Source organism: Anastrepha obliqua, chromosome 3 (genome assembly GCF_027943255.1).
Source record: "Anastrepha obliqua isolate idAnaObli1 chromosome 3, idAnaObli1_1.0, whole genome shotgun sequence".
Lineage (NCBI taxonomy): Eukaryota > Metazoa > Arthropoda > Insecta > Diptera > Tephritidae > Anastrepha > Anastrepha obliqua.
In genome coordinates this window covers 21,399,044-21,426,301 of record NC_072894.1, presented here as the reverse complement: position 1 = coordinate 21,426,301, position 27,258 = coordinate 21,399,044, and the positions used below count along the sequence as shown (strand labels likewise).

General features: G+C 36.7%; 2 protein-coding genes and 3 non-coding genes across 10 annotated transcripts in view; 2 read left to right on the top strand and 3 right to left on the bottom strand.

The window, feature by feature from the left end:
* Positions 1-2,972: 2,972 nt before the first annotated feature.
* Trnar-acg (transfer RNA arginine (anticodon ACG)) lies at positions 2,973-3,045 on the bottom strand. The gene has a single exon. It is a non-coding gene; the product is annotated as a tRNA-Arg (tRNA).
* A 4,862-nt stretch (positions 3,046-7,907) lies between these two features.
* Positions 7,908-7,980, bottom strand: Trnar-acg (transfer RNA arginine (anticodon ACG)). Its single transcript has one exon. It is a non-coding gene; the product is annotated as a tRNA-Arg (tRNA).
* A 6,677-nt stretch (positions 7,981-14,657) lies between these two features.
* On the bottom strand, positions 14,658-14,730 carry Trnam-cau (transfer RNA methionine (anticodon CAU)). Its single transcript has one exon. It is a non-coding gene; the product is annotated as a tRNA-Met (tRNA).
* Positions 14,731-21,552: 6,822 nt separating this feature from the next.
* Positions 21,553-26,897, top strand: LOC129240872 (protein pelota). Of its 6 annotated transcripts, none has more exons than XM_054876920.1 (2): positions 21,553-21,635; positions 25,589-26,897. In XM_054876920.1, exon 2 carries the CDS (start codon positions 25,592-25,594, stop codon positions 26,759-26,761), a length of 1,170 nt encoding a protein of 389 aa, XP_054732895.1. In that variant the 5' UTR covers positions 21,553-21,635; positions 25,589-25,591; the 3' UTR covers positions 26,762-26,897. The 6 variants fall into 6 exon arrangements, with proteins under 6 accessions (XP_054732895.1, XP_054732893.1, XP_054732896.1 ...); XM_054876918.1 differs by lacking the exon at positions 21,553-21,635 and adding an exon at positions 21,721-21,780; XM_054876921.1 differs by lacking the exon at positions 21,553-21,635 and adding an exon at positions 25,109-25,212.
* The window catches only part of LOC129240871 (probable serine/threonine-protein kinase ndrD), a 30,189-nt gene continuing 24,721 nt past the window's right edge, over positions 21,791-27,258 (top strand). Inside the window, exon 1 of the mRNA XM_054876916.1 lies at positions 21,791-22,174. The gene's annotated coding sequence lies outside the window, so the exon portion shown is untranslated. The remainder of the gene's footprint in view (positions 22,175-27,258) is intronic.

Here is a 27,258-nt window from a genome sequence, read left to right as displayed (position 1 = left end):
AATTGAGTACCTTAGGTAGAGCCATTGAAAAATAGCTACTTTATTTTTCGCGATTTTGACAAGTCTGACGTCAGCTCTCTTACCAATACAAAGAAAATGAACGAAACAAACAGAAAGAGGAGAAATTACATATTTGTGAAAATTAAGTGAATGGCTTGGTAATATTGGGATATGTGAGACTTCACCTAAACAAACTAATGAAAACAAAATGCCATGTGTTAAATTATGAAAGCTCAAATGAGTATAAAGCCTCCAAATTCAGTTTTTGCGTTTTTATGCGGAAAATGCCGTGGTTAAAAAGTACGAGTGTGTGCGTATAATTTCTTGTGTTTGATTGTTCCCATTGCCTTCGCCTACTCTTCTTCTTCACAAACATTTTGTTTGTTTATAGATGGACTCTTACGACACAGCGAATTCGGAAGGCGTAACCTGTTTCTCTACCATTCTTGCAATTGTACGATTTGTACGAGGTCTTTCAATTTTGAAATGTCAATGAATACTGAAAAAAATTATGTACTTAGTTTAGCAGGAGTCAAGCGTATTCTGTCAAAAAACCGTATTGGAAGAAGTACCTCCAATCTGATCACCCTTTACATACTTTTTCTTAAGCGCTTTTCAGGTATCATTCCATTTACCAAATCGGAGCAAATTTTCTTCTTTCTTTTTTGTTTGAGTGAAATAAAAATCGCGGATTTTGTATTTTTGAAAATTGTCGTAACGTGAAAAGTGTACGTTATTATAATCCGATTTTGTGCATTTCCAATACAAATTATAAAAACAACATATCCCATCAAGAGTGAGCATAATAATATGACCCTAGATGACGCCCAATCGGTAATGAAAAAGCGAGATTTTCCATACAAAATGTTTCTCCTCCCGAAATCCGATATTACAAAAGATTATAGATTATAAAGTTAATGTTTCCCCGCAAATCTGTGCACTTACAGAAAAAAGAATGTGTCCATAGACGCTTCGGCCAGATATTGGTTATTATAAAATGTAATTTCGAATTTCCCATGCGTTTGCTGCTATTATTTTTTATAACCTCAGTAGACATTGTTTACGGATTTCCTTCATTTCCTCCACCTGTCTATTACTAGCAGCGAATTGCGCAATTAAATTAACTATTGCTTCTCTTTGCATTTTCTTCACATCGTTAATAATAATTAAACAAACCAAAAACACTAAAATATTCGACCAAACCAACTTCTATGAAGAAAGACCTTTCAAAACAGTCTTGACAGCTGATTGTCAATTACTTGGTTGTTCAATAAGTTTTGAGGTTCGATAACAGAGGGCGTTGCTACTAGCCTACATTTTTTTGTTAAGTTGGTACACTCTTCATATGAACGTATGTGAGGTTTCATGTCAATCTGCAAATTAAATTCTTTATTTACAAGCGATTTAGTATCGGCGTGTCACAGTATTTTCTACAATGGAAAAAATAAAGTATCGTGCAGTGATTGAATTATTATTTTTGGAAGGTTTAAAGGCAAAAGAAATGAATGTTGAAAATCTATAAGAACTTTTTGCCATCAATAAGTATAGCAGAAAGAGGGGTTGCTCAATTTAAATGTAGTCGTACAAGCCTTGAAGACGATCCACGTCAAGCACATCCAAACCAGCAACAATACCAGAAATCGTAGAAAAAATATAGGATATCGTATTGGAAAGTCGTCGAGTGACTCAAAGAGATTTAGTAGAAGCCCAGTAGTAATAGTTTGGCTGAAGTATTCGGAAACTGTGTGCACAATTGGTGCCGCATTCGCTAACAATAGAAAAAAAAGGTTGTCTGTTAAGTCGGTTTACTGACGATACTTTAACGTGACAACGTCATAAGAAAATACTGATGGAATGGTTGCATTTTCAAAACAAAATTTTAATTTTATTTGTTTGTGCCTCTCTGTCATTCGTTCCGCGCTCTCGCTTGCAGTTCGTGCAAGGTAACGACGCATGAGCAATATAACGACGAATGAGCAAGATAACGCCGCATTTTTTGGCGCGTGCAGCCGGCTACATCGAATTATATGACGTTATCACGTCAAAAAACATTCGCATGCGACTCTATCAGATACATTTAGCGCGTTTTCGAAAGGATAAAGTGGATTTTGTGCAGCGATTTATTACTATGGAGGAGACTTGGATCTATCAATATGAACCGGAAATCAAAACAGGAGGCTTAAGAGTGATGTGAACCTGGTTCTTCGGCTCCGAAACGAGTTTGTGTCCAGAAATCGGCCAAGAAGCTGTTAGCATCAGTTTTTTGGGATGCGAAAGGAATTTGTTTGTGAATTACTTGCAAACTGGTAAAACAATAAAATCTGAATATTATTGCAACCTTTTAGATCAGCTCAAAGAAAAACTACGTGAAAAATACCCAGTTTGCAAAAGAACAAAGAATTTTTTTTTTCAGGATAATGCACCGTGTCACAATAATATTTTGACAATGACTGAAATCCATGAATTAAAGTTCGAATTGTTGGGGCATCCACCAGATTATTCACCAAATTTGGCCCCTAGCGACTTCCATCTGTTGCCAGACCTAAAAAAAAATACATGCGAGGAAAGCGGTTTTCAACAAATGATGTGATCATAACAGCTGTGGAAGCGTATTTTGCAGCCCCTCAAGATTTTCACTTCGGAGATGGAGTTCATAAATTGGAATCTCGTTGGATGAAATATGTTGATGTTCAGAAGACTATGCTGAATAATAATAAATAATAATAATGAAGTATATTTCAAACCATAAAATTGTGTTTTTCTTATCGAACCGCAAAACTTATTGAACAACCTAGTAGAAATTTGTGGATTTATTGCAAGTCAGTGCACATGTGAACGTACTTTTAAGTTTCTTCTCAAGTTATGTATTTGCATTCTCTAGAATAAAAGTGATTTTGAAATATTTTAACGAAAATTAGTTTCAAAATAAATCATACACTGAAAAAAACTAAAATCGAAAAATATTAGAATTTCGATCCTGCCAGGAGTCGAACCTGGAATCTTCTGATCCGTAGTCAGACGCGTTATCCATTGCGCCACAGGACCATATAAATTCTTTCGAGCTCATTTTCACTCAAAACACAACCCGCCGTAGGACTATTTTAAAAAATTTTTTATACTTTTCTTTTTATGTAATTATTATCAATAAATCTTAACATTTATAATTATTTCCTAAACAACAACAAAATTTCATGGACGCCCACAGAAGACACAACACCACGTTGATGATTGAGCAAATAGCAACTGCCAATTGTCAGTGATCGTAAAACGTAATTGACGCGCGTGGCTGGAGTCAGAGGTAAGCGAAGTCACTAAGCATTTGACAGCAATCATTTAAGGCAGCACTTACTAGTCGGTTTGCTGCAGCTACACGCGCTTGGCAGATGGTTAATTTGAAGGTTTATTAATTAAGTGGCAAAAAATTTTGCAGCTGTCAGATCGTTAGAGTGGCCCATAAAACACCACAAATAAAAAAAAAGTTTGGATAGACGCCGATTGTTAAGTATTCTATGCTGAGCAGCTACAAACTGAAGGCGGCATATTTGAGTAGCGTTTATGGATACTAAATCAATTTAATTTTTAGTTTATTTTATGTTTGCCATTTGAATTTAATGAATAGAAAAGTGGAAACTTTAAGTACGAAATGGAAAATTTACACGAAATGGCTTGGCGTGGCGAAGATTAATGAATTAAATATTTATGTCTCAAATACAATATATATTTTTTTTTTACACTCTTTGAAATTTTCAATAATCTATTGATATAAATCTGAATTTGGTTCTGGTTTTGTTTTTTTTTCACTAATCTATAAAAATAAATCTAAATTTAGTTTTTGTTTTTGTTTGTTTTGCGAAGCCAATCTGTTATGCTCTCTTATATGGGAGGCATATATACGAAGTTGTCCAGACGTAATTTAACATAAAACACATAGAAGGCTGTTGTTGTTAGAGCAGTGGTGGTGAGACGTGCTTTGAACACCCACAAATCAGATTTTTTGTTTTAACACATACACCGACAACGTGAGAGCATTCATGCCGTGATTAACTCTTTTTCGCTTATGGGGTTAGGAGTAGTTACAGGGTGGGCCATATAGCGTTTGCTTTTTGAACCACCTATTTTTTTGAGAATGATAACACAAATGACATGTGAAATGTATTCATAATTTACTTAAAGGTTTGACATTTACGAAATGGGAAGCTATACGCTTGAACAAAATTGGGAAATATTGAAAACCTATTTCCAAAGTGGTGAGTCGTCTTCTTCTTCTCTGATTTTCACATCGGTGGCTACGTCAATAAGCAAAATTGTCGGATTTGGGGCTCAGAAAATCCACACGTTACTGTAGAGAATCAAATGCATCCACCACGAGTCACTGTTTGGTGCGGTTTTTGGTCTGGCGGCATCATCGGGCCATTTTTTTCGAAAATGAGCGAGGAGCCGCGGTCACAGTGAATAGCGAGCGTTACCGTAACATGCTCAACGAGTTTTTGTTTGCAAAAATTGAAGAGGATGACATGGAAGACATTTGGTTTGTCATACTGCTAAAGTTACACTCGAACTTTTGGCTACCGTTTCTGAAAACCGAATAATCTGCCGAAATTCCGATATCAATTGGCCGCCTCGGAGCTGGGATTTAAGCCCGTTGGACTATTTTTTGTGGGGAGCCGTTAAGGACAAATGCTATGCGAACCATATAGAGACGATTGATGCTTTAAAACACGAAATCGAAGTTGCCATTCATGAAATTGGAGTCCAAACAATCGAAAATGTGCTTAAACATTGGGTTGATCCAATGGCCTACTGTAAAGCCAGTCTTGGCAGTCATTTGAACGATATTATTTTTCATTCATAAATGACATTGTTCAATCTTCAAAATAAGAAAAAAAGTTTGAAAAAATATTTATTAGTTGTTTTTATAACCGATTCAAAAAGCAAATTTTACATGGCCCACATTATCAAAACATTGGATTTTTTTTTTTGCATTTTCTTAAAGTAAAGGGTGTTTTTTTTAGAGGTTAGGTTTTCAAGTTGGCACTACTTTTTTCGTAGATGGTTTTTTTGACAGCTGTCACTTGATTTATGCTCAGTTTGGTTTGCCATTTCATAATGAATAGACTTACACCTGAAAAACGTTTGCAAATCGTGCAAATTTATTACGAAAATAATGGTTCGGTTCGCGCGACGCATCACAAGAAAATTTTGTTCAGCGATGAAGCTCACTTTTGGTTGAATGGGTATGTCAATAAGCAAAATTGTCGCATTTGGAGTGAACATAATCCACAAGCCATTGATGAGACGCCGTTACATCCTCAAAAAGTCACTGTTTGGTGTGCTCTATGGGCAGAGGGAATCATTTGTCCATATTTCTTTAAAAATGAAGCCGGCCATAATGTTACAGTCAATGGAGAGCGCTATAGAGCCATGATTAATGACTTTTTCGTGCCTGAATTGGACGATGTTGATGTGGACGACCTTTGGTTCCAAAAAGACGGCGCTACATGCCATACAGCCAACGCAACAATCGATTTATTGAAGGAAACTTTTGGTGAGCGCATTATATCGCGCCGTGGACCTGTGGCGTGGCCTCCAAGATCGTGCGATATAACAGCGCTGGACTATTTCTTGTGGGGCTATGTGAAGTCGCTTGTCTACGCAGATAAGCCCGAGACGATTGACGTCTTGGAAGATAATATTCGGCGCGTTATTGCTGACATACGGCCCCAATTGCTGCAAAAAGTGGTCGAAAATTGGGCCTCTCGGCTGGAATTAATTCGAGCCAGCCGCGGCGTCCACTTGTCCGAAATCATTTTTAAAACATAATGGCAAACCCTTATCTTTATAATAAAGTTAAATTCTTAGCCATAACATTAAATTATATACGTTTTATTTCATCTTGAAAACCTAACCTCTAAAAGAAACACCCTTTATTATATCTGAAAAATTTTTTTTGTGTGAAAATTTGAAGTGATTCTGATGAATACTTTTCGAATTATTCAAGAATTGACAAAGGGCGCTCAGGTGCTCCGGAGCGTTCGTATGCTGAAAAAATTGATGGTCGAGATGGTAAATTGCTACGAAATTGGCTTTTATTTCACCCAATACTCGTAAAGACGATATTAGTATTATAACTACAGGCCTATTTCAAAGGTTCGCTCCACTGCAAACCTTTTTGAATACATCATCCAGGGCAAATTGTTTTTTGATGTCAAGAACATGGTGCGGCCAGAGCAGCATGGCTTCTTTCCGGGCCGCTCAACAGTGGCTAATTTAGCTGTATTTTCGGATGATTGCATCGCTGCCTTCCGATCAGGGCACCCGGTTCGCACGAGTTTTACCGATTTCGCTACGGCCTTTGATCGGTTTTCCAATATAATATTAATAAAAAAATTAGCCTACATTGGCTTCCACTCAGCCTTCTTAATTTGGACTTCATCTTACTTGCACAATCGCCGTTGCTAGGTTGTCGTCGAAAATGTTAGGTCTCTCTCTTTCGTTGCTTGCTCTGGGGTTCCACAAGGTAGTACGAGTATTCCGGGTCCGCTCCTTTTTGTTCTTGCTTCTCGTCAGCAACATTCCTGCTTTATGCAGACGACGATCACTAGCTCCCTCGATTCTGAATTGATGCAAATGGATTTAGATAATTTCAATTACTGGTGTATCAATAATCGTCTATCGCTGCACATAAATGAGTGCTTTCAAATTACCTTTTATAAGCGCGCCACTGTTATTGACTCCTTTTATTGCATATCAAGAACACCCCTGTCACGTGTAAGTGAAATTAAAGACTTGAGTGTAATATTTGATTCGAAGCTTACTTTTTCTAGGCATATTAATTTAATTATTGCCAAATCTTACGCCGAGCTTGCTTTTGTTAGGTGTCGCTGCTCCGATTTCTACGACTATTGTACGCTGAAGCTTTTGTATACGGCGTTTGTGCGTTCCAAACTGGAGTATGCATCCAGCATTTGGTCTCCGTTTTATACGAGCCATGCTGCTAGAATTGAACGAATCCGGAAAGTATTCTTACATTTCGCGTAGCATAATTTACGCTTTTTGAATGCTATCCCTACGTATGAAGCGCGGTACTTATTGATCAACTTAAAATCATCGCAGGGCAGGAAAATAATCCTATCTTTATGTATCTTTCATTTTTGGCTTAATCTGTGGTGCTGTGACTGTTGTTGGTCTTCCAAAATCTCTTTAGGCTCAAAATGCTCCTATTACTAGAGCCTTAATTGAGTTTAATAAAATTTCTAAATTTGTTGAGAGAGATTTTTCATTTTCAAAAGATCACCTATTGAAAGTTTTGAATACTTATTATGAATAGTTTAATTGTACTTCCACTTAGCCTATAAGAATCTATTATATTCATTGGCTTAATAAATAAATACATAAAATAGTTTTTTAACGAATTTATTTGATGTGGCAACACAGACTGCCAAGCAATTGAATAAGTAGCGATGTAAAAAAACGAAAACAAAGAATGCAAAAAACACTTGGCGCGGTGAATAATGGATGCTAATTTCTCGTGGTATGTTAAGTTGTATAAAAGTCCATTAAATCCAAAACATTTTCTCGGAAACCACGAACATTGGGTCTCTTCAGGCAAGGCCGTCCTCCATTTCAATGAAATAATTTACTAAATGTAAAATTTTCAGATTTACATAAACATAAGTATTTGTTATTGTAAATATGTAGTATTATCTCCCGTACATCCGTAGTAGTTCATTTGATAATTTCAAACTCTACGAGTCATGTATTTCAAACTAAATTCGCTTTTTGAGTTAGTAGTTCTCGTGCGGTTATTTTTAATATCTCCTAAATACCTTAATTTAATTTAATTTAATTTAATTTTACTTGCCTCATTAATAAAACATAAAACCGTTCTACCAAAAACATTGCAACTTCGATCCTGCCAGGAGTCGAACCTGGAATCTTCTGATCCGTAGTCAGACGCGTTATCCATTGCGCCACAGGACCCATATATATTTTTATTCTTACAAATGAAAATACTGCTCTGGCACTACTCTTTGGGTCCAACACATCACTTTGCATCAGGCTATAATTTAATATCAAACATGCAAGTAAAGGGCATCGGATTTTAAAATAAAATTAAGCAAAGAAAATTCAAATTGATTGGGCAATCTTTATTATTTTTGTGTAGAATCATGCACGACATTTACTTTTCAAAGATAATCCCTTTCAAATATTGCCCGCAACTGCGCCGTAGTTCGGTCATCCATAGACACCAATTTTGAATGACTCGCTGGAGGACTTCGGTCGGTATCTCATGAATAACTTGAGTAATGTTGACTTCCAATGCCTCAATCGAAACTGATTTACTCACAAAGCATTTAAACTTTACTCAGCGAATTTGCAGGAATCATCTGATTTGATGACGTAATCGGGGATATTATAGCGTTTTGTTTGCAATAGAGGTTGGCAAAAGCTGAGGTTGTGTTTGTGCTGTTAAGTACCCTACGACGGAGCAGCCAAAGTTACTCTCAAAATTTTGCCTCGGATGGCCACATCTTGTAATCCATCATTCTTGTGAAGAACGCGGGCTACAAATGTTGGGTTTCATGGTAGGAGTCCTCTGCTGTTTCTTAGCATGCAGCAGAGAATTCCTGCAAGCTCATCAAGATAATCGAATGGCGTTAAGTCGTACGATCTCGATGGATAGTAAGTGTCGCCGCCAAGCTATATACGAAGACCTCAAACTTCACATCCAAAAAATAAATTTTTTCTCATGCAATATAACACAAGTATGGGACGTCTGACGAACAGATAATTGATTTTCGCAATAAATTTTGAAAATATCAACGAATTGTTGAATATTTCCATGGTTAGATCTATTCCCGTCAAATTCGACAGTGTAACTTTATCATGGTGGCCGTTATACACCGCCAAATTTTCTATGGAAAACACCTACATACATATACATATGTATGTATGAAGCTCCAAATGGTCTCGCCAGTATCTATGACGGAGTTCTAACAAAAAGAGGGTTCTACATTACCAAAGCGTCACGAATTTATATTCGGCCAAAGACTGTCGCCTCAGAAGCATTTCCAAAAATGTGTGGGAAATTTGAAAGGTATTACGACAACAACGAAGCATGATGGCTCAAGACCAATTAGGCTGTGCAACACTTTGAGGGCGGAATGATTCCTACTCTGGATGAGACACCAAGACCTACAAGACCTAGTAAAACCACAAATTCTTTGCTATGGCAGTTTTAAATCTGCCTGAGTGTTTTTAGAATAAATGAAAAAAAGAGTTAAAATACTTATCGGAGAGAAATATGTTAAACATTATTTTTGAGGGGTCCCTAGTGAAATTTTATGAAGATTTTAATTCTCTAAATGTCTGGTGAAGAGAATTGGCTGAAAAAATGAACTGCGATCATGAAACGATTCTCAATCAGCTTCATTCAATGGGATTTATAAAGAAATTGGGATCCTGGCTGCCTCACGAGCTCAATGAAAATAACAAAGAAAATCGTCTTCAAATGGCTTCTCAGCATCTCGCCCGGCATCGAGCAACACGCGGTCACAAGCAGCGCTTTTTGCACCGCATAGTCACAGGAGATGAGAAATGGTGCCTATACATCAATACGAAGCAAAGAAAGAAGTGAGTGGCTACAAGAGATACGCCAAAGCCGGGTGTCAAGCCGGATCTTCATCCAAAGGAGATGATGGTATGTGTTTAGTGGGATTGGGATGGCATGGTGCTCCGGGAAATGCCCGAAAAAAATCCCACATTTAACAAGGAACACTACATTGCCCAGTTACACCGCGTGAATGTGGCTATTCGACTGAAAACACCTGATCGACATGGTCAAACCAAGGACAACGCTAGACCCCATGTTGCACCAGTCGTCAAAGCCGTACTCCAAGAGCACGAATGGAGGTCCTTCAGCATCCGCCGTATTGCGCGGACCTTGCACAGACCGATTACCATCTTTTCGGCTCCCTATAAAACCATGAAAGGGCGTTACCTTCGATAACAAAGAGGTCCTTAAAAACTGGCTCAATAACTTGTTTGACACCAGACCATGCGATTTTTGGCGGAACGACTTCAACAAATTGGTCGAGAGGTGGGAAGAGGTTATAAACAGCAACGGCGAATATATAATTGATAAACTTATTGGTACTGTTATTGTTTTTTGTTTAAATAAAGTCTTCGTTAAAATCGCTACGAACTTATTCACGAATAGTTTGGTATTGGAAACCGGCGAAATCGATCACTAACCCGCCCACCCAAAAAAAACGACGACGTAAGAAAAATTAAAAAACTGGGCTGTGTCATGCTCATTTCTGGGTAAATGTGTGTATCATCATAGCGCCTCATAACTATAAAACTCGCCAAAACACCAAGCGGCAAAACACGTATTGCTCTCCACCTCATTTAGATCCGACACAAATTTTATGCGATCGGATAAAATCACGTCCACTTTTTTATGTCTTAAGACTAATTTTCGGTTAAGTAGGACCTGAAACCTACACCACCATGCACTCTCTTGGCAACACTAGGACCAGTTCTGCCCTATGTGAAATCATTGCTCATCAGCCAAATTAACATAACTTAACTTAACTTAAAGTGGCCTACAAAATTTGTATCCAATACTATTTCACTGCTATTATTTACAAGTACAATTTCTTCTTTTTAATGTTAATAAGGTTTTATTGGGTTGTATAACTGTTCAATAAAAATGTGTGTTATTAGATGTAGCGACAATCATAAACTTGACAGCAATAAATCTCAGAGATGTTTATCTCCTCAGTTGCTTAATTAAAGGGACGAATGCTCGGCGTACGGTTTTTCGCTAGTTGCAGTAGCAAGAAGCAGTTTAATACACTTCTAAGTCGTGTTATTGATAAATGTTGCCACAATGTACATACTTACATATACATATGTACAGTGCTAACCTGGTAATTGGAGCACATCTAAAAACTGGGCTTTGCTATGAAACAGGTAGTTTTAGATGTTCCACTCTATAAACTGGGCACTAAACAAACTTTGTGAATAGTAGCCTTACTACAAAAGTAGAGGTCTAAAATTATAGGGTTGCCCATATTCGACGGACCCATGTTTTTTTTTTGGGCCCATACCAATCGACGAGGCTTGTCCGCAGGCAACAATCTTTGCGTCAATTGAATCTTATACGGAAATAAATGCAAATCAATGCAGATAATTCATTGTAAAGTGGTCCGAGCAATACCCAACTGCTGAGAACGGCGATTTTGGGATGTCCTTGGCGACGTCTCCTTGGCGTTTAATGGTGTTCTTGGAAGGCGTACTTTTCACATTATTTAATTTTTTATACGCACGTTGAGTTTTCACAATTAACTTCTTTTTTGAATGTAAATTTCAACAATTTGGGAGCGCTCGCGTGGCGTGTACTGTTCCATGGTAAAAATCTGCTTGGGCTGACACTTCCAACGCGGTATGTCATTAAGCGATCTGACGTCTCTGTCAAAAGATACAGGGTTGTCAGATGGGTCCGTCGAATATTGGCAACCCTGTATAGCCCTATGGACTTGCATCGACATCTCGGAGCTTTGTTGACAATAAATGCATAAAACCAGCATAGAAATAGGAGGAACACAGAAATCAATAATGCCCTTAGGGAAATGTGTTCTCTCCTCTTCTGTGGACCTTGATTATACACAGATGAACTCCTTCACATACAGAATGACCAAGAGTTTGATAGACAAAGTTATGCGGATAACTTGGCGATCTTCATCTCAGGGAAACATAAGGAAACAATAACGAACCTTATTCAACGAGCTCTGTGCATCAGATATGATGCGGTAACAAAGGACCTTCAATAAACCCGAAAAAAACAATTCCGGTACCATTCACCCGGAGAAGGAAACTTTCCATGGTATAACTTTATAAATGAAGGGTGATCAATTTAGAGGTATCGGGTTTTAAACTGAAATAAAACAGGGAAAATTCAAATTTATTGGGCAATCTTTATTATTTTTGAGTAGAATTATGCATGACATTTATTTTTTATAGATAATCCCTAATTTTTGTGTAGAACCATTCATGAAAATTGTGGTTCCCTTTCAAATGTTGGCCGCAACTGCGCCGTAATACGGCCATCCGTAAACGCCAATTTTGATCGACTCGCTGCAGGACTTCGGTCGGTATCTGATGAATAACTTTAGTATTATTGGCTTCCAATACCTCAATCGAAACTGGTTTTTCCACAAAGCATTTAGACTTTACATACCCGCACAAATAAAACTCCAAAGGTGTGATATCACACGATCTTGGTGGCCAATCCACTGGTCCGAGACGAGAGATGAATTGCTCACCGAAACGACAGCAAACGACGCAGTAAATCCATTGTTTAACGGGCTGTTCGGCAAGTAGCACCGTCTTGTTGGAACCAAAAGTTGTTGAGATCACGAGCTTCAATTGCCGGCATCAAAAAGTTGTTTATCACTGCGCGATAGCGTTTACTATTCACTGTTACATTGACGCCAGCTTTTTCTTTGAAGAAATATGGATTGCTCCAGCCCATAGGCTGCACCAAACGGTTGTTTTCAGCGGATGTAATGGCTGTTCGTGAATGGCTTCGGGTTCCTCTTCAGCCCAAATACGACAATTTTGCTTATAGACGTAGCCATTCGCTGAACCCCATAAGTTGGTCTGAGCGCGCGATGAACAATTTTCACAGAGCGTCGATTTTCATAATGCATCATATTGTAAAAAGTACCTCCTTTAGTATAAGGATCAGTTTTTCTAAGGAATCAGCATATATTGCGTGGTGCTTGACAGAACCCGCACATGAAATGCTCATTTACATGCTGTTACCAATAGGGGTACGAGACCCTTTTCCGCCTGCATATCGTCCCCTTAGTATAACAATAGCCTATATGCTCATAGGCTATTATTTTTTTCTTGAATTTTTGGATTCTCCATCGTCGATTTTATATGTGGTCAAAATTTTGTCAAATTCTAGTTCCACAAAGTGGGTCAAAACGTCAGTCAAAAAGTAATAACTATTAACAGACATAAGGAGATTTGAGTGAGAGCTACTTTCGACAAAAAGTTTGAAATTCATTTTCTCAAAACATCAAAAAATTTATAGGCTATTTTAATACTAAGGGGACGATATGTCTTTTTAAAAAAACGTGGGCTATATCCTCCAGAATGACTCACTGGTCATTTACTACTGTTGTCGAACCAGTAGTCAGCTATGGTGGCCTAAAACTAGGAAAAGAAATGCAAGGAAAAAATTAAGTAGATTGTTATGACTGGTCGGCGTCGGCATAATGGGGGCAATGAGAACTTGTTCCACTAACGCACTCAGTGCACTATTTGGAAATGCCTCGTTTCCTATCAAGATAGAGATGGAGGCTACCTTACGAGCACTAAGACCTAATAATATAATATTTCTGATAAAAGGATCAGAAATATCGCAGGGCGTATGGAAATCGCAAATAAATTCATAAACAATTCCGTAGTGTCATGGTGCGATGCAATAACTACTGTGCAAAAGATCTGTAGAAATTTCGAGATAACTATTTTAGATCGGGCACTCTGGGAGACAGGAACCCATACATTCTATCGGAACTCAGAAATCTGGTACACAGATAGGTCGAAACTTGTGGCTGGTAGGGCAGGTGTGAACACAAAGGCGGTTATCTCACAGAATTCTGCGGGAGCGAATGCCTCGAAAAAGCACAACTTCGAAGCGCATCTCCTATTTGTCAGACAGTCAGGCAGCCTTATGTAAACTGCAGTCTCAGAGAGAGGCGTCCAGATTATCGAGTTTTTACTGTATTTTAATGTCGTTCAATTTGTAAATGAATTATTTGTAGCATTTCGGCACTTTTGAGGAATTAAAAGCAATTCAAAAGTTTATTTGAGTAGAGAAAAAAAAATAAAATTAAGCGAATATCGCGTAATCCACAAGCTAACTTTTTTCTTAGCCCGACAACTTGTTAAAAAAAAAAAGCAACATTGTAGCGAGGTTTTCGGCATCAATAAGTTTGAAAGCTTAACAGCCCGTTTTAATCAAACTCAATGACAAACTTAAACATTTACACCAGCGCCCGTAAATTGTCGTATTTCATTTTCAAATAGAAAAAGGGAGAAAACATAAATTTTGGCTAAGCATCGGGTATGTGTAAATGCCTAAGATTTATCGCCGTAATTAACCAATTTAATGAAGTCAACTTGTCTCCGAAGCGTTAACATCGGGGGCGCTCTTCGGAGTGTAGTTATCTAATAGCAGTCATTTTAATGGCAAATCTATTTTATGTTTGCATATTAATTGGCATTTGCATTTTCGTTTTAACACACACACACACACATACGAGTGGAAGCAAACGCACGACGCACGACGCACCTGTCGATTGCCCACAAATGGTGTGTCACATTCCACATGCGACAATCCATGTATAGAGGGCAATACATATATATGCATACACTGACACACACACACACATTCCATATGCTTCAACAATTCAACAGTTGCTGTGCAATTAATTTGCGAAATTAACATTCCAACACTTTGCTCCACCGCTTACAGCTGTTGTCGTTGTAAAAAAGTAATAAACATTCTAGGCAATTAATAACATGATTTAACAAATATTGAAAACAAAGTAAAAAACAGAAAAACACAAAAAATTGAATGCCCCGGGTGAGGCTCGAACTCACGACCTTAAGATTATGAGACTTACGCGCTGCCTACTGCGCCACCGAGGCTGTATTATAATTTTGTCAGAGTACGTAATTCAACCGGATTCAGTATTAGAATGTTCTAACAAATTTCACGAAGCATTGCCACATGACAAAATAAAGCACATATCGCCTCTAGACTTTGTTGCTGGTTGCCTCATATTCCTTGTAGAGAGAAATTGAAACATAAGGGCTTGCACACGTAGTATTGCAAATTTATGTACTAACAAATCATTGATCACGAAGGGCTCTTGTTAGCCATTTTGAAACGGCTGTTGCAAATCAAATAGCTTTCACAGCGGTTTACTTGAGGAATGGATAGATGAAACTCAGAGTGTGCGCGATTTCGATAAATAAGAAGTTTTTCTGAACAGAGAAGGTCATGATGACACAGTGGACGCAGTTCTACCATAAACGAACTGCTGGAAATATTATAAGCTCAAGTGTTTTTTTTTTTGTTTAAAGGGGGCAGCTCTTCCAGACAAAGAGTTTTTCAATAATTTTTGCGAAAAACTGATAGTATTTATTATCTTGAAAAAAAAAAAAAATTGCATATTAATATTCATGTTTAAATGCATATAAAACATTTTTTTTAATGTCTTTCTGGTCAGACGTGAAAACTGAAGGTGTTTGAAAATTGAAGAAAATCAATCGGTACCAATTGAAAACGTTTTTATTCATTAAATCAATTCTTTACTTACAAAAAAAAATTTTTTTTTTTTTCAATGACAACAAAAAAAAATTGCTTCTCCTGACGTAACACATGCCACTGGCGTAACTGATTGGGCTGCTCAGGTATGTCTGAAAAAAAAAAATTCGGTCGACTATGCATTAGGAGATATGTCGCTATGGTGGGTAGCAGATTTCCAAAAAAACAATGTTTTTTATAGATTTTTTAATTATTTATTGGAAAAACAAAAAAAAAAAGGATTTTTTTCACGTTCTCGCTCTTAAAAAAAAAATAGAAACATTTATTATAAAATTATAATTCTGCTACCCGCGAGAGCCACAAGTCTACTCAATAACATGTTAAAAATTCAAATCAATCGGTTCTGTACTTTTTGAGAAATTACCAACGCCATCTCGGAAAAAATAGTTTCGAGAAAAACACGGTTAACGCTACCTGGGTGTCGTACTCCAAACCGGTCTCGTTAAAAATTTGCAAGTATATTTTTGAAAGTATAAACTATCATAACATGAAAAAAATCGATTTTGTCGAAATTCTAGACCAGAAAGGTGCCTTAAGGGGTAACACCACTGTACACGCGTAAAATAAACACGATTTTTAAAGAATTTTTTTGTATAGAAGGAAAGGGAAAACAATCACTCTGATTTGGGAAGTTATTACTTATATACTAAAATACAAAACTACAAAGTTTGATCGAAAAATTTTACAAAATGGCGGCATTGGAGACATTTTTGTAATGTGGTTTCTCTTGAAGCAGCTCCGCGGCACGCAGCACAGAGGGTGCAAATTTTAATCTGGAACAAAGAAACATTTTTTTTCTTAATCTAGATAAGAATAGCTAGAGAAACACGTAGGGGATTTAAAAAATATTAATTTTTGTGGAATAAGTAATCAAATGCTTGCTTGGAAAAAACTCTATTTTGGACTAAAAAAACGGCACTTAAATAATTATAACAATCGTTTAAATTAATCTATCGAAAATCCAATACGCTCTTCTCTTAAGAAGGTTATTATACAGACGTAGTGAAAAACCTGATTAAAAATATTTAAAATTGTTTGAGTTATGCTGCGTGCCAATTTCAGAAAACGTGTTTTGAGAAAAACGCGTTTAAAGTTTGGAAATTTGGAGAAGTCGTTAGGTAGCAGTCACTAACGCTTGGTTAAAAGCTTAAAATATTTATGAAATAAACTTCGGTAACGTATAAAACTTTTTGTTCTGTATTTTAAAAGGTTCAAAGAATCTTTTAAACTTATAAAAAAAATCTATTTTTTGAAATTTCTACAGTGGTGTTAAAAAATGGCGGCGCTGCAGCTGGTGGTTTAATTTGCGCCGTGGAATTTACCGTCTCTTGTAATCAACTAAAATCAACCAGACAAAAATGTTTCACTAAAATAAGTTATTCCGCTTTGCACTTACCTATTTTTAACAAAAAATGAAAATTTTAAGTGAAAAAAAAAATTACAAAACTAAAAAATAAATTGTTTTATAAACAAATTGACCAAAACAATATTTTTAGTGATAATTAATAAAAAAATTTAGGCGCATGCAAAGGCCAACATGTTAAAGAATATCCCTGTAAAATTTTAAGTTGATCTCTTGATTTCTTTTTGAGTTATATTCAACAACGCGGAAACCAACGTATTTCGAGAAAAACGCGATTAAATTTTTCGTTCTTACTCATCTTTGGTTCGACGCTCATCACTTCACTGACTTTATAGGGACTTTTTAGACTTCTTATTAAGCTTAAAACATTGAAAATATATTCTTTAGATTGTAAATGAATTTTTAAAGCAAAAACAAAGAAAATGGAAAAATTTAAAGTGCTGTGGGCGCTGCCCCCTTAAAGTTTAAGATCGTAAAAGGATAATACAAAACAAAAAATATTGTGGAAATTCCTTTTTTTACGATAATCTGGTAGATAAAAAGTAATCCAGAGGCTTTATATCGCACGAAAGAGTGGGCCAGTGAGCAGGATCATTTCTTGAAAGAAAGTTGATTTTGTTGCATTGCAAGTCGCGTCGTGTTGTTGGAACCAAATGACGTTGATGTTTAGCTGATTTATTTTTGAAAACAAACATTCTCCATTCCCATGCACTGTAGCGCCACCTCTTTACTCATTTCAAAAGAAATAAGGGCCAATGATTAAACAATTCATTCAATTCGAGACTTGGCAAACCTTACTGAGCAAAAGTGTCCACACAGTTTGCTATTCTTAGCTGCTCCACCATAGTTATCGATATCGATAGTCCTTATGCAGCTAAAAGTAACACAAAAACAATTTTTTTATATTTTCCTTCGCCCACTTTTGACTTGGATTATCTCGTTTCAATCGTTCTTTTCATGTTAAGTAATTTTATTTCCTCTTTTATTTGTTTATTTCAATTTTGTCTTATGCCAACTGGCAATAGAAATACCACTTTGATCAAAAAGTTCGCGGAACAACCACCGCTTTTAATGAACTGATTTGAGTTCTATTGTTTTCGCATATTTCCACATCTGTGATTAATATTCCTACCCAAAATTTTATCGCCCACGTTTGACAATTGTAAAAGTTAGGTCGTATTGAAATTTTACAGCTTAAAAATGGATTTGAATTTCCAACCACGAATTTGTATTAAATATTGCGCTAAACATTGATTTAATGGAGCGGAAACTTCACAAATGTTGGGAAGCTTTTTCGGTAATGATACTCTAAAGAAAATAGAAATTTACGAGAGGCACGAATGCTTCCGAAAAGATTGTGAGCCCATTGAGGACCACAAACGTAGGAGCAGGCTGTTGACATCGAAAACTAATGAAAGCAGCAATGAAGTGAAAGAAAAGTTGATTAATGACCGCAAATTAACCACCGGGGAGCTAACAGAGAATTTGAAAATGATGAATTGATGAATGGACCCGTTCAGGGTAGTTAATGATTTCAGTTCGCACCGTGTTGCTGCAAAGTTAGTCAAAAAGGACCTGAATTTCGCCAAAGACATGATTTCTAAGGCTGAGTTCGACTCAACACTCGTAACGCATCACTACTGGAGGCGAGACGTGGTATCTATAAGTAGGTCATGCAATCCAGACATCAGCTTTGTAGGCGAGTGTGTAAAGAGCTCCGAATGAACCAAACTAAACCAAAAAACCACGTCGTTTTCAGTCAAAAAAGAAAGCGATGTTGTATTGTACACCACCAATTTTCGTCAGATGGTCGGATAGTTAATAAGTATTATTATTTGGGCGTCATGAAATGTTTACGTGAAGAAGTTCGCCAAAGAGGAAAGGATTTGTGGAAAGGCACTAAGTGGATTTTACAACATTATATGGCACAGTCGAACCGTGCCGACAGTAAGCATGAATTTTGGACCAAGAACGAAACGAACACAAACCAACAGCTATAAAGCTCACCTGATATGGATCCATGCAATTTTTTTCTGCTTGATCTACTTTTTTCTGCTGAACCACTCTGGGAACGCGTTTTAATAGCCCACAGGAAGTAAAGGAAAAATCGAAGACGGCTCAGATGGCCATACCGAAAATAAAGTTCCGGAAATGTTTCGAGAGCTGCACCCAATGTTGGCATACGCGCGTTACAGTTGAACGAATACTTTGAAGGCGATAACATCACTTTTGAGGGCTAAACTTGTATTCTGAATATATTCCGCTAACTTTTTGATCAAGGTGGTAAATGCAATGGTCCTACAATATTATTCCCTGACAAAATAATATGAATTACTGCAAATGTTGCTGATGTTATTGTTACGACTACCAAATAATTTAACCTTAATGGTTTAACCTTAAATCGTTGCAAATTTGGAGTTCATAATTTTAATTTCGTGGTACTTTTAGCACGAGAATCATCTGATTTTGATTTATGCGTCCCAGCTTAAACGTAAGGTGAGATTATTTGAAATGCGCCAATTTCGTCAATCCGTGATATTGGAGCTCACTACGACTTTAGGAAAGGGAGTTTTCTGATTTCTATAAAGAAAAAAAAAACAATCCAATCAATCGATTTGTTGTATTTTCAATGACTTTTTCCTTTCTACAAACAATAACTTTTCGTATTAATCTCGTCTTGGAGTCGTTGGTTTGGTCATAATATACTAGAGGGCTTCTAATAGTAAGCAATATAAAAATATAGTGCCGAATAATGCCTGAATTATTTTGCTAGGCATTTCAAAGGCTTTTTCCACTCTACGGACATTCATTTTTCATATTAATTCCATCTTAGTCTCGTTGGTTTCGCTTCCAATTATAAGAGATATAAAAAAAGTAGTACAGAAAAAAACTCTTTTTCAAGAACAGTATCTCAAGTATTTTGCTCAGGAGTTATAGTGCTCAGGAGTTATATTTAACTTTTTGAAGCGAAACTTCTTAGGCGTCGATGGACGAGCGCGAATGGAGTGTAAAATTTCAAGGCCATGCAACGTTTTGGGCATTCTCGTTCCGTGAGAGAGAAAAAAGATATAACGTAGATGAAAGGGAGAGAGAGCTATACCTTATATTTATCTTAGATACACTTTAAGCTATTCACGTCTCCCTTTTGTGCGGTCCTTCGTCCTTTCGCCCACTCCTAGGCTAAGGCGCTAGTCTAATTCGTACGATGTTACTCGTATTGTAGGAGCAATAGAGAAGCACGTATACATTATATACAAGGCGTTAGAGTATAACAGAGAGAGAAAGAGAGTGACGCGTAAACGTACAGCACTAACGCCATATTACTATAGTAGAGCGAAAAAGAGCTATTGTTAGAATAGGATAGATAGTATTGCGCATGTGCGTGGCTTATCTATGCACGTTATAGTGTTAGACGCTATATGTGCGACGGCTCTAACGCCACGCTAATACATCGGAGCGAGAGAGAGAAAGCAGCGTACAGTTTTTTGCAAATTTTGTCTATTTGTTTTCTCTGCAAATGTTGTGAATTTATTTAGATATATATTCTTTCTCTCTCTATCTCTCTCATTCTCTCTCGGGTCTCTCTCTCTTTCTTTGTCTGCCTTGAAAGTTTCACTTCTGTTATATTGATTTTACGTACAATAAAATAAGATATCTTCCACTATATATAAATGGAGTGCAAGTCCCGTATCATAACACGGCTAAATACCTGGGTATGACTCTTGACACTAAACTGAGATGGAGTTCTCACGTAAAGAAGAAAAGAGAAGAACTCGATATTAAATTCAGAAACATGTATTGGCTTATGGGTAAAAGATCTGCTTTATCCATGTACAATAAAGTACTTCTCTACAAGCATATACTAAAACCAATTTGGACATATGGGATACAACTATGGGGTTGCTCAAGCTCCAGCAACATACTTCAAATCCAAAGGTTCCAGAATAAAATTTTGCGATGCGCTACTAACGCGCCCTGGTATGTACGCATCAGCGATCTCGAGCGCTATCTCGGCATAGAACCAGTGGCCGTCGTAATTTAAAAAAATGCCCTATCTCATATAAATAGGCTATCTCATCATGTCAACAGCGAAGCCTCAGCCCTCACTGACCAACATAAATGGTTTGTAAGGCTGAAGCCGCACCACGTCGTGCAGTAATCAACTCCTTTGCAAGTTTTGTGCAAAGCACCATCATATTATACAAAACCCGAAGAAAATTTTTCGTTAGTTTATTTTTGTTAACTAGTTACTATAAAAAAAAAAAAAAAAAAAAAAAAAAAAACTTCTGTTATGTGTACTATGCTACACGCACTTTTTTTGTAATAAATATATAGGTACAATGTATTTTCACTCGCTGGTTTTTTAGTTTCCTAATCTTTTGTTCCCATTTTTCCCCCTCCTCCCCCCTATACATACATATACTATTTTTAAAAAGCAATTATTAAATATATTTTTTGCGATTTTCTATAGAGCGTCTAAGAGAAATAGAACAAAATGAAAAACTTCCTAAAAATGTACGACTCATTAACTTTAACTCATTTTAATATTATGCGGTTATAAAGATTTTTCTTAAGTTAAATAAATGTTTTAGAAAATGAGAGACAAAATTATGTGAAGAAAAACTGTTTTCGCATTTTTCAATGCGTAATACAATTTCATTTTCAACATTTTTCTGTATCGCATACTTTTCGATAACTTCATCTAGCCAATTTATCGATTTTTAGTGCATACCAATTTTACATACTTGTGATATGGCAGCACTTGCCCACTTCTGCTGCTGAGTATGACATTCAGTGCAGAGCCTATCTGTCATTTCTGTTGACAAGAACATTTTGTGAAGTGATAAAACCAGCGAAAAGGTAAAAATAAAATTATATTTATATATTACTGAAACAAGCGCCATTACTTTAGAGTGAAGCTTTTGGATTACCCACAGTGGCTGGAATGTGGATTGTAAAATGTGCGAACAGAGCCGTGGATTATTTAACTGATAACATCTTAGTTGTGCGTGCGTTTTTCTATTTGCAAGTTTGTCTTTGTTGTATCTGAGCATGTGTGCATATGTGGGTGTGCATGTGTTTTGGATTTTTATTTGCTTGTGTACTTGAGTAGCATTTTGGTTTTGTTGTGCGGGTGTTTGAAAAGCCATCCATGTGCTCTGCTGCCTTTACTGCTTTTGCTGCCTCAGTCGTCTTGTATTTTTGCCGGTGTGTTGACGCATGTGAAGAGTAATTGGTTAAAATTTGTGTTTTTTTTTGTTTTTGGAAAATCAAAATATGATTGTGAGATGTAAAATATGGAAATAAGAATTTTGGCAAATAAAATCAAAATTCAGCAAAGATTAGTCCTTAGAATCGGAAGAAAATTTATAAATCGTGTAGAACGTTAGAGAAGAGACGTAAGTGCGAGTGAAATATTCTTGCGACAAGCAGGAAACTTTTGCGTTGTTGTTGCTGTGAAGCTTTTAAGCTTCTTATTTAAAAATAAACCACCTCGTATTGAGTGCGAAATAAGTGCCCCTACCAGCGTATTATTAAAAGCGCAAAAACCATAAGTAAGGTTTTATTTTTATGATATACGCAATTTCCGCAGTAATTAAGAAAGAAATAAGCTACTACAGCGGCTATGACCATGCAGGAGGTTATTGAGTTTCCCGTTTGAATTACCTACGAATACTTGGCATTCGTTTGAGGAAGTATCCAATAATTTGATGTTTTGTTAATGTAGCTAAGCCGGTATAAAGCTAATAAACTAAATTTCTCTACCCTCTTTCAACTTTAGTAGAGCTGAAGAAAGTCCTCGGACCTTTTCTATTAAACGCTGCTTTTCCAAAATGCAGGTCGAGCCAAATTTATACCCATAAACTATTGGACTAAAGAATTCAGCGTTCAGCTGGCATTGTCAAGTGATTTCTTGCAACTCGTCTTACATGCAAGAGCTACAATGTTGGAAACTTCCGATTAAATACGACATTTCTTCTAGAATGAAGATGAAGTGCATGTACACAGTTAATGAAAACTAAGAAAAAAACAAAAGAAAAGTAATAAATGTCATGTTTCTAATATGTCGGCTGTGGCTGTGTATATGTTTACATGTATGTATCATATATGTGCATATGTATATGTAATTGCAGCTTACACTCGTTTTGGGTGTTTGGCTGAGTTCCTCCTCCTATTTGTGGCGAGCGTCAAGTGGACAATTCCACAGCGTACGATTACACAATACATAAATCTTAAAAAGCTTAGGTTTCGGATTTCCTAATATTTATTTTCAGATATTATAAAGGGTGATTTTTTAAGAGCTATAGGAGAGTTTTTCAAAAAATACACGTAAAATTCAGAAAAATACATGAAATTTTTATATAAATCGACAGTACAGTCCATATAATTTAATGTTTGAAGATTATTTCATGCAAATGTTGACCGCAACTGCGCTTCAAATGGTCCATCCAATTTTGGCACACTCTTTCCAATGTTTCGGTCGGTATCTCACATATAAATGCTTGAATGTTGTCTTCCAATGCGTTAATTGAAGCAGGACTGTCTGAATAGACATGAGCTTTAACATAGCCCCACAAAAAATAATCTAAAGGCATTATATCGGTACGATCTGGGTGGCCAATTGACAGGTCCCGAACGTGAAATAAAATGTTCACCGAACTCGCCTCTCAATAAGTCCATTATTACGCGTGCTGTGTGGCATGTGTCACCGTCTTGCTGAATCCACATGTCATGCAAGTCAAGCTCTTGCATTTTGGGGGGGAAAAAAGTTGGATATTATTTCACGGTAGCGCTCACCATTCGCAGTTACGTTACGATTCGCAGCATCTTTGAAGAAGTACGGTCCAATGATACCTCCAGCCCATAAACCGCACCAAACCGTGACCTTTTCTGGATACATTGATAGCTCGCTCTTGCAATTCCTCTGGCTGATCTTCTCTCCAAAATCAACAATTCTGCTTATTTACGTACCCATTGATCCAAAAATGAGCTTCGTCGCTGAACACAATTTTTCGATAAAAAAGTGGATCTTAAACTTTCTTAACAGAGCACGCATTTTTCTAATAAAATTCAATGATTTGCAAGCGTTGTTCGTTTGTAAGCCGATTCATGGTTAAATTATAGACCAAACTGAAGATGTTTGACAGTGAAACAAAACACGAAACGTGCGTCAGCTGTTTAAACCAACTGTTTAAAAAGATAATAGCTAAAAAATCACCCGTTATATTAGTTACATATGTATGTACATATGTACATAGAGTGGTGGACAAAAGTTTACATACACCCCATGATGGAAAGGATAATGAGATGGCGCCTATCGTGGTACCGCTACTCTTCTCTCTCTCTCTTTGACAATGAGTGTCGTCGTATTAGCACCAGTATGGCCAGATTACCATTTTCGTAACTTGATTTGGCATTTTTTTGGTTATTTAGTCTCGAAGTTTTAGTTATATAGTTTCACGACATCTTTCTAGCCTGTTCTAATTAAAATGTAATGTTTATAATTTTGTATAATATACATTTTTTTTAAATTAGTTCAATAATTCACTCAGTTTTATTAACTTTACTTTTTTAAACATTTGGTCACATTGCCCGGGCTATTCGGGTCATGTTCTTCGATTTCGATGTAACTTAAATATGTTGCTCTCTGGTCAAAATAATGAGACACGTATTTTTTTGTTCACCCGAAAAAAATTTTTTTCAAGAGTTATCGGCAATTTTGTTTTTCGGCTCAAACTCGATTTTTTTTTTAATTATATAAGAAAAATTTATTTTTAAATGCCCATAACTTAGTCAAAACTGAACCGATTTTAATAATTCTGGGCTCAAAATGATCGTCATTAATTACACGAGCGATATCATGTAGAAACAGTTGCAAAAAAGTAGTTGAAAATTTTTTATAGTAATAATAATAAATACTCAAGGCGAATCTATTAAAGGTGGTATCGGTAAATCAGCTGATTTGTTTTTTGCTTTCGCCGTGTCCATGTGGCTGTCAGCACAGAATAAAACCAGGCGAATTCATTATTTGCTTTGTACTTTGCCAATACTTTGCTTTCTTGGTCTAATGCCACCACCTTTAATGAATGTGTCTTGGTAATACTTAAAATTGAAACTTTGTAATGAATTTAAATTAAAAAGTTATTCTGAACATTTTAAAATAAAATTGATTCTTTTTTTCCATTTCGCCTTCATAAATAAATCACTTCTTTGCTTTCGACTGACATTCTAATGTACAAAGTGTTGTGGTGACCTAGTTCTACCGCCTTTAAAATAATTTTTTTCTATTTCCTTCTTTGCTTTTCGCATACATATTTGTTTTCAAATTAAAAGTATTCTTTATTTTAGAAGTCAAAACAAAAAAAAATAATATTTCTATAACAAAATGAATAGTGGACTGCTGTGAAAATTGAATGCGGAAAATTCATGTGTACAGGTTCTTAAAAAGGACCCCGCATAAAATGTGCACTGACTATGATTTTTAATTTTGGCACAAAACTTTTTTATTTGGTATTCTAAAAACTATTCTCGCTGTGTTTAATTAATTTTGTCTGGGATCCATTTCGTGCGTATTTTGGCCGAGGTCATAAAAATACGAGATTTGTAGACCATTAGCAGAAAAAAATGCGCAGCTTTTCTACAGCTTTGATTTGTTTAAATTGTCAGTCGGTGATGCTCCTTTACCTAATTTTGCAAGAGATTGACTTTTGGCGTAGCCTAGAGTAATTGGCGCGAGTTTTTGATTATAAAAAGAAAACAACATATTTTTCATACTTTCTAAACGATTTCTATTTTTTCGCAACTTCACCTAGAACATGAGGCTGGTCAGCAGGAATTTTGATAAAGGCTCACAGGGTTCGGTAACCCTGATACCAGAAGAATCCGAAGATATGTGGCACACCTACAATCTGATTGCGGAAGGCGATCAAGTGCGGAGTACGACTATACGGAAGGTGCAAAATGAATCGGTGACAGGCTCATCGACGAGCAATCGTGTGCGCACTACACTCACAATAAGTGTTGAGTCCATAGATTTTGATACACAAGCTTGCATGCTACGCTTGAAGGGGCGCAATATTGAGGAGAACCAATACGTGAAGATGGGCGCCTATCACACACTTGATTTGGAGCTAAATCGAAAATTTGAGTTGCGCAAAGCCGAATGGGACACAATCGCACTGGAACGCATCGAAATGGCCTGCGACCCGGTGCAGTCCTCGGATTTAGCAGCAGTTGTAATGCAAGAGGGTCTGGCGTATTTATGTCTGATTACGGCTAGCATGACGCTGGTGCGAAGTAAAATTGAAGTCTCAATCCCGCGCAAGCGAAAAGGCTACACCCAACAGCACGAGAAGGGCTTGGTGAAATTCTACGAAAGCGTCATGCAGGGCATTTTGAGGCATGTCAATTTTGATATAGTCAAATGTGTGTTGATAGCATCGCCCGGTTTTGTGCGTGATCAATTCTTCGAATATATGTTCCAGCAAGCGGTCAAAGCTGATATCAAAATACTACTAGACAATAAAAGTAAATTCGTACTTGTGCGTTCATCTTCGGGCTTCAAACAAGCGCTGAAAGAAGTGCTGCAAGATCCCAGTGTAATGGTGAAAATATCCGATACAAAAGCGGTTAGAGAGGTGAAGGTGCTTGAACAGTTCTACACCATGCTGCATTCTGAGCCAGCGAGAGCTTTTTATGGCAAAAAACACGTGATGGAGGCGGCCAAAGCGATGGCGATAGAAACTTTGCTCATATCGGATAACCTATTCCGTTGTCAAGATGTCAATCAGCGTAAGGAATACGTAAATTTAGTTGAATCTGTGCGTGAAGCCGGTGGTGAAGTGAAAATATTCTCAAGCATGCATATCTCAGGAGAACAACTCGCCAATTTGACCGGCATAGCAGCTATGTTACGCTTTCCCATGCCTGAGCTGGACGACAGTGGGGAAGATGATGATGATGACGATTCTGCCGCTTCGGAATAAAATTTGTGTAGTGTTTGATGAGCGTTTACATATATAAATATATATGTTGAATAAATTAGTAAATAGGAAATGGATCTTTAATCAAAACATATTTAAATTATTTTAATTAGCAATAAAGCCTACTAACCAACGCCTATGAAGGTTTTTATTTTGAGATTCGCTTAAATTCATAAATATGTGCTCCATGAAGCATGGACTATCATCTCATAAAGAAAGTCTTTGACCCATTTGAAAACTCGTCTGCCGGTCGAACTTTACATACGAGTACTTACGCACATTTTGCTAGGAAATAATTCGGGCTGACTGCTGTGTTCCATTGTCTATGAGTTTTTGGCATTAAACAAACTCATAGACAATGGGAGTTTTAGCTTGTAACTTCAGATGTCTGATGTAGTTTTAACATTTAGAAAGTTTGTGTGTTTTTAATCCGATGTCAATAATAAAGGGTTTTCCAATAAGAGGTGTTATTTTGATAAAAGCTCAATGGTTGCGTTGTT

What these genes read in the sequence shown, in the direction of transcription:
- LOC129240872 (XM_054876918.1), top strand. Translation starts at nt 21,721, where the DNA reads ATGTGGATTGTAAAATGTGCGAACAGAGCCGTGGATTATTTAACTGAT. An exon ending in TAACTGATAACATCTTAGTT is followed by an intron (nt 21,781 to 25,588) that starts GTGCGTGCGTTT and finishes AACTTCACCTAG; the next exon opens with AACATGAGGCTGGTCAGCAG.